General features: G+C 39.0%; 1 protein-coding gene across 4 annotated transcripts in view; it reads right to left on the bottom strand.

The window, feature by feature from the left end:
• Positions 1-13,340, bottom strand: part of ZC3H14 (zinc finger CCCH-type containing 14) — a 55,133-nt gene that overhangs the window by 22,020 nt on the left and 19,773 nt on the right. For all 4 annotated transcript variants that reach the window (XM_025443616.3, XM_049113396.1, XM_025443617.3 and 1 more), the window contains one exon: positions 12,881-13,036. In XM_025443616.3, coding sequence (XP_025299401.3) covers positions 12,881-13,036 — 156 coding nt within the window. The remainder of the gene's footprint in view (positions 1-12,880; positions 13,037-13,340) is intronic.

The following is a 13,340-nucleotide window of genomic DNA, read 5'->3' as shown; positions in this document are numbered from 1 at the left end:
TTATAATTATAGCCTTTGGTTTCCCAGTTAAATAGATGTTTACAATAACAAAAGAAAAAGAAAAACTGCTGAAATTTATAGAAGAATCTTTATTCACTACATCTGCAAATTTAATCTAATTCTTTAAAATCTTTAGACAGAAAATAATTTTTAGAATTTACAAGGCTTTGGATTCATATAGAATCAAGAGCCCTAGCTAACACATGATATTTACAGCATAAATCATGAGGAAGAACAGCACATCCTCACCCAAACGCCACCTGAAAAACCAGGTGGTTCACTAGAGGGCAGCAAACATCACTTCAAGGAGAACAGCAGGAAAAGGGATCGATCTAAGGGGATGAATAACAAAGTGCCTTTAAAAACTCATGGGATCCCTGGGTGGCGCAGCGGTTTGGCGCCCGCCTTTGGCCCAGGGCGCGATCCTGGAGACCCGGGATCGAATCCCACATCGGGCTCCCGGTGCATGGAGCCTGCTTCTCCCTCTGCCTGTGTCTCTGCCTCTCTCTCTCTCTCTCTCTCTCACTGTGTGCCTATCATAAATAAATAAAAATAAAATTAAAAAAAAAAAAATAAATAAATCTTTAAAAAAAAAAAAAAAAAAAACTCATTTGAGGGCAGCCTGGGTGGCTCAGCAGTTTAGTGCCTTCCTTTGTTTGGCCCAGGGCATGATCCTGGAGTCCCGGGATGAGTCCCGCACCAGGCTCCCTGTATGGAGCCTGCTTCTCCCTCTGCCTGTGTCTCTGCCTCTCTGTCTCTCTGTGCCTCTTGTGAATGAATAAATTAAATCTTAAAAAAAAAAAAAAAAAAACTCATTTGAAAAAATATAAACGAATACACACATACATACTCATTTGAGGCTTCCTGTTACCATCCACTGTACCCAACCCAACTTTAGAACGCAAAATAAGATTCTGCCATAGATTCCAATGTAAATATCTGTCAGTAGAAGACACATATTTTTTTTAAAGATTTTATTTATTTACTTGAGAGAGTGCACAAAAGGAAAATGAGAGAAAGAAGTAGATATCCCACCGAGCAGAGAGCCCACACAGGGCTCAATCCCAGGACCCTGAAATCAACGACCTGAGCTGAAGGCAGACACTTAATCCAGAGCCACCCAGGCTCCCCTTAAAGAAACTGGAGTACATAAAGGTTAAGGCAATCTAGTAAGTGGCATAGCCTGGATTAATACCTAAGCAGTCTGACTCCCTCAGTCCATACACATAATCATGCCATTATACTTTACTCTATGACATATTAAAAAAACAAAACATGTCAGAGAAATCTATGTGATGCAATTTCCATTTTATATGTACATAGATGGTGTGCATATATACACTTAATTCTACTTTACACAGAAAGGATATACATGTACATACACATGACAAAAATGCCAAGAAGACCACAGATATACATCAAACTGTTTTAAGTGCAGTGCGCCTATCTCTGTAAAAGGCAATGGGGCAGAACAAAGGGGAGAGCTTCATTTTGTCTGAATATAAAAATGTCTCTCTTTACTAAGATTCCTTCACAAAGTGCTTCCAGTCCAACAGGACGCTCTGAACAAATGCATTTATACTCTCTCCTTCTGGAGAGCCCATAAAAATGAAGTAAAGAACTTAAAAAGGACAAAATCCTAACACATACAACAGGGAACTCCAAAGGGGTTTCTAAGATTATCCACTGAGGTACAGGAAGAAAATAATCAGAAATTTTATCTTATTAGGAATATTTGTATCTTGGGGCAGCTGGGTGGCTCAGCAGGTCAAGTGTCTGCTTTCAGTTCAGGTCATGATCCCAGGGTCCTAGGACTGAGCCCCTCACTGGGCTCCCTGTTCAGTGAGGATGCTGCTTCTTCCTCCCCTCTGCCACTCTCTCCCTGCCTGTGCTCTCTCTCACTCCGCTTTATTTTATTTTAAAATGTATTTATTCATGAGAGACACAGAGAGAGAGAGAGAGAGAGGCAGAGGGAGAAGCAGGCTCCATGCAGGGAGCCCAATGTGGGACTCGATCCTGGGACTCCAGGTTCATGCCCTGGGCCGAAGGCAGGTGCTAAACCGCTGAGCCACCCAGAGATCCCTACTCCCTCACTTTAATAAATAAAATGTTTTTTAAAAAATTTTATTTCTTTTTTTAATTTTTATTTATTTATGATAGTCACAGAGAGAGAGAGAGGCAGAGACACAGGCAGAGGGAGAAGCAGGCTCCATGTACCGGGAGCCCGACTGTGGGATTTGATCCTGGGTCTCCAGGATCGTGCCCTGGGCCAAAGGCAGGCGCTAAACCGCTGAGCCACCCAGGGATCCCTACTCCCTCACTTTAATAAATAAAATCTTTTAAAAAAAATTTTATATCTCTATCCTCCTTAGAGAGTCCTATTTTTACATGTTCTTACATACCAGTAATAGTATGGATATATGTAAATCAAATACATAAGATACTAGTACACACAAAAAATTATATAATCAGAAATAAGGAGGGCAGCCCCGGTGGCGCAGCGGTTTAGTGCCGCCCTGCAGCCTAGGGCGTGATCCTGGAGGCCCAGGATCTAGTCCCACGTCAGGCTCTCTGCATGGAGCCTGCTTCTCCCTCTGCCTGTGTCTCTGCCTCTCTCTCTCTCTGTGTGTGTGTCTCTATCAATCAATCAATAAATAATCTTAAAAAAGAGAACATTTAAAAAAAAAAAAAAGAAATAAGGAAATCACTGACTTAGAGGTATGGACTAGGAAGGGGAACAGAGCAGATGAGATTTCGGCAACCTCTGGAAAACAGGGAATTAATGAACAAATACTGCCTGTGAGGCAGAGCAGAAAAGCCAAAATGAGACCCTACACTGCAAGTGAGATGCAAGGCAGAAGTGATACATTTGTTGACACAAAAGGACTTAGGGGCTCCTGCCTCTTCCTTAGGGCACTTAGGGTGTCTCAGTCCATTAAGCATCTGCCTTTGGCTCAAGTCATGATCTCAGGGTCCTGGGATCGACCCCCCACATGGGCTCTCTGCTCAGGAGGGAGTCTGCTTCTCCCTTATTCTCCCCCTCCTCCCTGCTTGTTTTGTCTCTCTCAAATAAATAAATATAATCTTAAAAAAAAAAAAAAAGGCCAAAGGATTTAATGAACTCCTACTACACGTCAGGCACTGTTCTGGGCACTCAATCACAGCAATGAATAACACACACAAATCCTTGGTCAGAGAACTTATATTCTGGTAGGGAGAGGTAAGAGATGACACCTTAAAAAAAAAAAAAAAAGCCAACCCAAAATATATGTAAAATAGAACAAGTTTATCATTAATGACCTTAGTCTGGATAAAAATATCTGAACTATGAAAACATAAAATACATTTAGATGACAAGAAATGCTATGGAGAAAAGTAAAGATTTAGAAAAGTGGGTCATGGAGTTGGGAACTAGGGAGGGCTTCACAAAGATAACTTGTGAGTGAGTTATGTGGACAGATGGAAAAAAATATTCTAGGAAAAGGGTGAAGGCATCTCAGACATGTTCTTCTTTGAATGCTCTGAAAGAGAAACACACTAAAGTATGTCTGGGGAATAGCAAGAAGAAGGCGGCTGAGGGAGAAGGGTGGAATCTTACTACTTTTACTTGTAGTGTAATAGGGAACCACCAGAGGGTTCTGAGAAGGGGAGTAGCATGATCTCACTTACAGTTTAAAAGGCTCACTTGCTACCTTGTGGAACAGACTCTAGGAGGGCAAGTCTGAAAGCAGACCAGTAAGGACACTATTCCAATAATCAAGGCGAGTCATGGATGACTGGCTTAAATTAGGGTGGTGGAGGCGGAGGGGATGAGGAATAGGGGAATTTTAATATACTCTGAAGGCAGCAGTGGACAGGTTTGCTAAAGGTAGAAGGCAGAAGGAAGTTAAGAGAGAGAAAGAGGAAGGAAAAGTGAGAGGCAAGGAAGAAGGCCCTAAGTTTGAAAGAAAGAACAGCATTAGGTTTCTGGCCTGATCAACTGGAAAAGTGGTATTGGGCCATTAACTACAATGAGGAAAATCGCAGGAAAAACAGACTGGAGGAAAAGATTGTTAGTAGTTAGGTTTTAGACAAGTTTAAAATAATTTATTACATATTCAAGAAGAAATGTAGAATAAGCAGCTGGATAAGATCAGGAATATAGATGCAAAGTCTTGGCTGGAGATAGACCCTTGGGAGTTGACAACATGGAGATATTTGCCCTGGATGAAACGAACAAAGGGGCATCCAACTGTGTGAAATGAGGAGCAAAGACTATAATGGATGTGCGACAGAAAGCAAGGTTTGTGAATGATACAGCCAGGCATTTTTAAAAGCTTTAAATGTTTTGTGGTGCCTGCCTAGCTCAGTCAGTACAGAATGAAACTCTTGATCTCAGGGTCATGAGTTCAGGACCCATGTTGGGTACGGAGCCTACTTAAAAAAAAAAAAAAAAATCCAAATGTTTTAAAAAGAAAGGAACACAGCAAATTAGATAGACACTGGGAGTGTAAGCACCTCCAGGAAATTGCTCTATAATTTTAAGGCCAACTGTAGCTCCTTGTCTGCTCTATTTAAAATAAAACCTGCCCACAGCAAAGCTTAGCCCACACAATTCTAGGTAAGCCTCTTTGCTGCCTTTTCTTAAAGCAGGAACCCACATGTCTACATTTTTAAAAGAGCCTGCAAGTAAAAGGAATAAACAAAAAGAAAAACAAAAAAAAACTGACTCAAGAAACCATCAATTAGGCCACAAAATATAATTCTTTAAAAAGAAAAAAAATCCTCTAATTATATTCTTCGGAAAAATCTGAAATGATTCTATATCCACAAAACAAAGCAAGAGTGAGCTTATAGAAATTTTAATATACCTGCCTTAAAAAAAAAACAAAAACGGGACTGAAGTAATAAAGTCAATAAAATATCCCAAAGTAGAATAAAGATCAAGTAAAAAATGAGAAAAATCAAAGCAGGAAGATTATCATCCAACTAAGAGAATTTCCAAAACAAGAGAATAATGAAAAAAGAGAACAATTTAAAAAAATAATAATTTAAAGAGAAATTTCCCAGATTAAAAGCATGGATTTTCAAATTAATAAAGCACACAAGGCATCCAGCCCAAAAGTGACTACTAGCACCTATGTTTATCACAGTAAATTTCAGATATCAAGAACATAGAGAAAATCCTAAGATCCTCCAGAGAAACAAATCTCTGGTATCCTATAACAGAGTAAGAATCACATGGGCAATCAATTCCTCAGCATAAACATGAGAAGCCTCAAGACAATGAAGGCATTCAAAGTTTTGAGAAAAACTCAGAATTCTGTACCTATCCAAATATCAATTAAGTAAAAGGATATCTTTAGATTTCTAAGTACTCAGAAAAGTTTACCTCCCATACTTTTTCATAAGGCTCTTCATGATGTGATAACAAAATGGAAGAATATACGGAGAAGACAGTGGGATCCAGAAAATGCAGAGCAAACTCGGGAGAAGTCAGTCCTGGAATGACAGTCTTGAAGAAGACCCAGAGAGCAACCAGTCAGATGAGCAAAAGAGGACAGAGGCTCTAGGATAAAGGTACCTAAGAAAAAAGTCGAACTCAAAGACTTAATAGTAAAAAATGACAGATTTTTAGACTATAATAAAGGTAGGCAATACAAGGGAGGGGGGGAGAACTTAAAGCAAAAAATTATTCAAGAGTGGAAAAACTAAGCTCTAGGGAACCCCCGACAGAGAGTTGTAGATCAAAATGTAAATCTGGCCCTCTAGTGACTAATATTTAGAGAGTCTTTAAAAAAAAAAAAAAATGATTCTATTTAATTTATTTAGAGAAAGTGGGGGGTTTTAGAGAAAGGGGCAGAGGGAGATGGGAGAGAAAATCTTAAACAGGCTCCAAGCCTACCATGGAGCCCGAAGCAGGGCTTGATCGCATGACCTGAGATCATGACCTGAGTGGAAATCAAGAGTTGGATGCTTAACTGACTGCACCATCCAGGTGCCCCTATTTATATAGTCTTAATAATGTAAATATGCTGCTTATTGGTTCTAAACGTTTAGTCAACTTATAAAGCAAAGTAGTCCTAACAAGGAAAAGAGAACAAAATGTGTATTTGATCATCCTTGCTAACATAAAAGTACAGAGTTTAGGGTGCCTGAATGGCTCAGTTGGCTAAGCATCTGACTCTTGATTTCAGCTCAGGTCATCATCTCAAGGTTATGAGACTAAGCCTTACTATGCTGGGTATGGAGCTTGCTTAAGATTCTCTCTCCCAGGACACGTGGGTGGCTCACTAGTTGAGCATCTGCCTTTGGCTCAGGGTGTGGTCCTGGAATTCTGGGATCAAGTCCCACATCGGGCTCCCTGTAGGGAGCCTGCTTCTCCCTCTGCCTATAACTCTGCCTTCTCTCTGGGTCTCTCATGAATAAATAAAATCTTAAAAAAAAAAAAAAAAGATTCTCTCCCCTCTCTGTCCCCCCTTCCCAAAAAAGGACACAGGTTAGAAGGTGTGTTGAGAAAAGATGTATTCGGGATCCCTGGGTGGTGCAGCGGTTTAGCGCCTGCCTTTGGCCCAGGGCCCGATCCTGGAGACCCGGGATCAAATCCCACATCGGGCTCCCGGTGCGTGGAGCCTGCTTCTCCCTCTGCCTATGCCCCTGCCTCTCTCTCTCTCTCTGTGTGACTATCATAAATAAATAAAAATAAATAAAAAAATATATTAAAAAAAAAAAAAAGAAAGAAAGATAAGATGTATTAGGGCAGCCCAGGTGGCTGAGCGGTTTAGCGCTGCCTTCGGCTCAGGGTGTGATCCTAGGGACCCAGGAATGAGTCCCACGTCAGGCTCCCTGCATGGAGCCTGTTTCTCCCTCTGCCTATGTCTCTGCCTCTCTCTCTCTCATGAATAAAATCTTTAAAAAAAAAAAAAAAAAAAGGATGTATTAGAGTTTAAAAAGGGACATATCCTTATCTTTTGGAAGTCAAAGTATACTGAAATAGGGGTACTTGAGTAGCTCAGTCGGTTGAGCATCCAGCTTTTGATTTCAGCTCAGGTCATAATCTCAGGGTCACGAGATTGAGCCCCGGGTTGGACTCTGAGCTCAGCATGGACTCTCCTTGTCCCTCTCCCTCTCCCTGCTTGCACGCTCTCTAAAATAAATAAAATCTAAAAATAAGTAAAGAGAAAGAACAAAGGGGCAGCCTGGGTGGCTCAGCAGTTTGGTGCCGCCTTCAGCCTGGGGCATGATCCTGGAGATCTGGGATCAAGTCCCACATTGAGCTTCTTACATGGAGCCTGCTTCTCCCTCTGCCTATGTCTCTGCCCCTCTCTCTGTGTGTCTCTCATGAATAAATAAATAAAATCTTAAAAAAAAAGAAAGAAAAAGAACAAAATATACTGAAATAAAGTAATCACACAAAAAAACATTTAGATGTATTACTTAAAATGACAAAAGTAACCAATAAATCAATCAAAAATAGTGACTTTACTATATGGGCTTGAAAGGCAGGGAAGGGGGGGGGGGAGTTAAATCTGACATACTGTGGCAAAAAAAAAAAAAAACAGAAGATACCACCTATACTTAGCAAATGAACAAAGAGTATTATAAAAGCATATTACAGACATGGAGAAAAATCAAAGAAAAAACACAAGCTTTTATAAGTGGTAGGCCTCTGGAAAGAACCAAGGTGGAAAAGAATTAAGAATGCTACTTTTTATTTTTAAAATTTCTATGCTATTTGATTAGTTTGTAATCAACAAGCGTTACAAAGATTTGTTTTTCCAATTTTCTAGAGTGAACATGTATTTTACAATATATTTTATTTAAATGTTTTTTATACAAAATATACAAAATAGGAAAACAGAAAGAAATCCATGCCTAGATACATCGTAGTGAAACTGCAGAACATCAAAGACAAAGAGAGGATCTTGAAAGCAGCCAGAGAAAGGACAGATCACCTACAAAGGAACGACAGACAATTAGAATGACAGAAGTCCACTCAACAATAATGGAAGCCAGAAGACAATGGAATAGTACATACAAAATGTTGAGAACAAATAACTGTTATCCAGCAAAATTACTGCACAAAGAAGGAAAAAACACACAGATAAACAGACTCGGCAAATTTAAAGCAACAGACCTATTCTTAAAGAAACTTCCAAAGTATATACTTCAAAAATACTTCAAAACATTAGAAGATGATGATGCCCAAATAACATTCAAGATTTGAGAACAAAAACTGATAAACATATAGGTAAAATCAGAATAAATATTGCCTGGGTAAAAGGATAATAATGGTGCCCAACTTACATATTTTAAAAGACTAAAATGAAACACTGGAAACATAATGTAAGCCAAAAGGGTAAAGACTGGAGCTAAGGTATTCTGCAGTGCATTTACTTTGGAAACGGGGTCAGAACATTAACCTCTGGAATATGCAATTAAATCTGCACAGCTGGGATGCCTGGGTGGCTGAGCAGTTGAGCACCTGCCTTCGACCCAGAGCATGATCCTGGAGTCCCAGGATGGAGTCCCACACCGGGCTCCCTGCATGGCACCTGCTTCTCTCTCTGCCTAGGTCTCTGCCTCTTTCTCTGTCTCTCATGAATAAATAAAATATTTTTTAAAAATTGGCACAGTAAAATTTCAGTGCTAACCACTGAATGAACAGAAATGGAGTGTTCAAATTAGTAAAGAAAAAAAAGAGCTGGGGCAATCAACAATAGTAACTAAGGAATCTTAAAGGCAAAAGAGGAAAAAACAATGAAAGGCCAAAATATGAGGCCAATAAAGGCCAATAAAATGACAGAAACCAGTCCGACAACATCTAAAATTCTAAGACTATGAATGGCTTAAACTTTCCAATAAGACAACTCAGACTGGGTTAAAAACAACAACAACAACAACAACAATCTAGGGGTGCTTAGGTGGTTCAGTTGATTAAGCATCTGACTGACTCTTGGGTTTCAGCTCAGGTCATGATCTCAGGGTCCTGGAATGAAGCCCCACATTGGGTTCCATGCTCAGCATGGAGTCTGCTTGTGCTCTCTCCCTCTGCTCCCTGAGCTCCCCACCACTCTCTCTCTCTGGAATAAAATCTTTACAAACAAATAAAAACAACAACATACCTTTATAGTATTTAAGATACATATCTGTCCAAAGCATTAAAAGAGCAGAGAAACCTGACAACAAAGGCATGGAAAACAAATACTACAAATATAGAGAAATTAAGATAAATATATCATTCTAATGGACAATCTCAAGATCTTCTCTCACTTATTAAGTTAAAGCAAACCAAAAACTCAGTAAGGTAGGTCAAGATTTGAACAACATAACCACAGAGCTTTATCTAAGAAATGCAAAATCCCCAATCCAACAATTATGCACATGGAAGATGTGCAAAACTGATGTCTTAAGTCTTAACAATTTTCAAAAAACATGTATTACACAGGTCACACTGACACAATGCAATTAGGTCAAGAGTACAGAATAAGAGACAAAAACAAATCTTCCATATATGTCAGTTACAAACATTTCCAAATAACTCAAGTCAAAGACAAAGATCATAGCAGAAATTAAAGATACTTAGATTGATAATGAAAACATTCTACATCAAAATTTGTAATATGCAACAAAAGTGGTACCAAGAGAAATTTACAGCTTAAATGCTTACATTTGACAGGACAAACTGAGCTAAATTAATAATTAAAAATATAGATGGATATATTAAAAATACCAGAAACCAAGGAAACAGAAGAGCAAGACATCAAAAGAGAATCAATAGAGCCAGAATTATTGTTAAGTCTTTGAACACATTAGCAAAAATAAACTTCTGGTGACAAACTAAGCCAAGAAAAAACATAAATAGCATGAATACCATGAGCCAGTAGACTCGTAAAAATACAGAGGCCAGGGAGATGAAAGAACAACTCATGCCAATACATGTGTGAGTATTTGATTTTTAAAAACGAGTCAAAAGATATAAAACAGTGAGTGAGCACGGTAATTAACCACTGCAGAATGTCACTTTGCAGTTGCGAGTAAATTCAGTGAGAATATTAAGTCTCATCAGATGTACTTGTTACCATTTCAAATTTTTAACCTTTTACTTTAAAACAAAATAGTAATATAGAGAACCACACAAACAGTAATTCAATGAATTTTATAAGGCAAAACATCCTCGCAACCACCATCTAGGTCGAGAAAACAGAACTGTGCCAACCACCCCAGAAACTTTTCTGTATCTCCATCAGTCCTCGCCTAAAGTAACTTATGCCTTTTTTAAAAATTTTATTTATTTATTAATGACACACACACACACACACACACACACACACACAGAGGCAGAGGCACAGGCAGAGGGAAAGGCAGGCTCCATGCAGGGAGTCCGACATGGGACTCGATCCTGGGCCTCCAGGATCACGTCCTGGGCCAAAGGCAGCACTAAACTGCCGAGCCACCCGGGCTGACCCCATTTATGCCTTTTTTGGTAACTTAAAATTCCTTTGTGGCTTTTTCACACAAGTGTGTATCTCTAGACATTATAGTTTAACCTTGCACCTTGTTATTTTGTCTCTTAATTTAGAATTCCCAGGCTGTCTGACCTACATGGAGTGCCAGAGACTGTTTTTTGCCAGTTATACATTCATGATGTGACAACCAACATATTCCTCTGGCCTCTGAACTTCCTGCAAGTTGACTGCTGAATCAGAGCCCCTCACTCATCACTCAGGTTCAAATCCTCTGCCAAGACTAAGATAGTTTTATTCTTTCATCTGGATGCATGAAATGGCTGTTTTTCACTTTTCAAGTAGCCATCAATCATCTAGTGCCTAGATTCATTAATTCACTGAGCTGAAGGAAAAAAAAAAAGCCCAAAAAGCTATAATTCTATCATTCTGTTTTCACTTATTAGGTGGAGTAATTTAAAAAATGTTTTCCGGGAAGCCCCAATGGCCCAGAAGTTTGGCGCCACCTTCAGCCCAGGGCGTGATCTTGGGAGACCTGGGATCCAGTGCCACGTCAGGCTCCCTGCATGGAACCTCCTTCTCCATCTGCCCGTGTCTCTGCCTTTCTGTGTGTCTCTCATGAATAAATAAAATCTTTAAAAAAAAAAAAAAAAAATGTTTTCCAAGTAGTGCCTGGCTGATTCACTCAGAAGACTGTGACTCAACCTCAGGGTCAAGTGTTCAAGCTCCATGCTAGGCAGTTTATTACAAACAAAAAAAAACAATAACGAAAAAAAAATCTTTCCTCACTGACTACATAAAGGATTGTAAATGTTTTCTATTTCAAGTTGTGGGGGCTATATGGTCTGCTGCAGCTATTCAACTCTGGGGATACAGTACAAAAGCAACCATAGACAATACATGCATGAATGAGCATGGCTTGGTTCCAATAAAACTATTTACAAAAACAAATGCTAACTCCTATACTATTTGGTTACACAGGGACACCATTCTTTAACAGAAAGATAATATAAATGCTCAATAATTTTATTCATCCAGTTTTCAAGACAATGAATTAGTATCTATTATCTTACAGAAAGTGACCAATTAAGGATTTACTTTTAAAAAATATGAGATCATGGATTTAAACCTGTTAGATGAGCTTTAATACACTGCAATTCTTATCCTTACTGAAGCTCAAATGCTTTCCAATTGCTATTCACAAACTGGCCCACCTATACTTTCTAGTTTGTACCTATCGGCTGTTTTGGAATTTTCCTATTCTCAGGTCCATCGTTTACTGGAATTGCATATAATGCTGACATGGGATTTTTTAAAAAGAGAATGAAAAGACAGACATAGAATGGAATCACTAGGGCTTTATGAAACAAATCTGAAATGAACCTGGAACAGCTTCAAAAACACAGGGAGGAATGAAAAAATGTATGCCGGCATTAGAAAATGTAAGTCAGAATAACATGACAAGCATTCAGTTCAGGCAGGGTTTTTAAATGGAGACCTCAGTAGAAAACACAGAAAACTAGGACCTTTCCTGACAGGAACAGAAGAAGAGATTGGAGAGCAATGGAGAATGACTGGGCCCAGAGACCAGACATCCAAACTGCCAAAAGACCATGCCGATGGCATCAATCCCAGACAGTGCATGAGGTGGAAACATAATGCTCTCAAGGAGTCACATGATCAGAGTCACATTTTAGACAGGAAAGTGTACTGGAAATGGGGAGGGTCGTGGGGGTTGAGAGAAAAGAAGCAGAAAGATCAGCTCAAGGCTAACTGCAGTTTGTCAGGAACAAAAGAATAAAGTAGGGCCACTTGGGACAATAAGGCAGATCCTGGCAGGTGAAAGACAAGATGCTAAGAAAGGAGGTTTAAAGATGCAAGTTCAAGAGAACAGGGATAGGATTAATTTAAAAAAAAAAAAAAGAGGAAGAAGTATCTATGTATCTCTAACTAGGAACTTCCTTAAGACAGCAAAATACTCCTAATTATTAAGGCAACTGGGTTCTTGGGAATTCACTGCACTATTCTTCCCACTGTTAAGAACACTGAAAATTTCCATAATAAAAAGGCTTAAAATTCTAAAATGTGTAGGCACAGACTTTCCTCATGATTCTTCCTCATTCTATTGTTGGGCCTAACAAGCACTCTTCTCATAGAGCTAACATTTTGGGATGCCTGGGTGGCTTAGCGGTTGAGCACCTGCCTCAGGGCATGACCCATGGTCTCAGATCGAGTCCCAAATCAGGCTCCCTGCCTAGAGCCTGCTTCTTTCTCTACCTACGTCTCTGCCTTTCTTTCTCTGTGTCTTTCGTGAATAAATAAATAAAATCTTTAAAAAAAAGGAAAAGAAAAAGAACATTTCACACCCACTGGCAAATATTTAATGCCTCATAAAAAAAGTATAATAGAGAATGACATATCACTTAAATTATTACCTTGGCTTTTTTCTAGATTATCTCCCTTTGTTTCCTCTTCTTTCATGGGGGGACTTATTCTGGGGGTCCTGCTTTGCCCTTGGACCATTTCTGCCAGCAATTCTTCTTGAGAAGTTCGAGTTCTGGGAGCAACTGGAAGGGTCTGTTTCTGTGAGACTTTTTAAAAGGAAAAAAAAATGCGAAATGCAGATTCAGTAATACATCAAAACTGAAAGGTAAGTCCTATTAAACATAAATGCCTCCTTGAGTTTAGAACATATGAAAATTTTCAAACAGTTCATAGATAACACCTTTTTTCTTACAATATTCCAGAGAGACAGACACCTGACTTCATCTATATATTTTAAACAAGCCATAAATATACTGCCACACATATGTATTTATTTTTAACCAAATGTAGTTTAAATTTTGCTTCATGATCCTGTAATAACTTCAAGTTATAATTTACATAATAAAGTTC

Source organism: Canis lupus, chromosome 8 (genome assembly GCF_003254725.2).
Source record: "Canis lupus dingo isolate Sandy chromosome 8, ASM325472v2, whole genome shotgun sequence".
NCBI lineage: Eukaryota > Metazoa > Chordata > Mammalia > Carnivora > Canidae > Canis > Canis lupus.
This window is presented reverse-complemented; position numbering and strand designations above follow the sequence as displayed.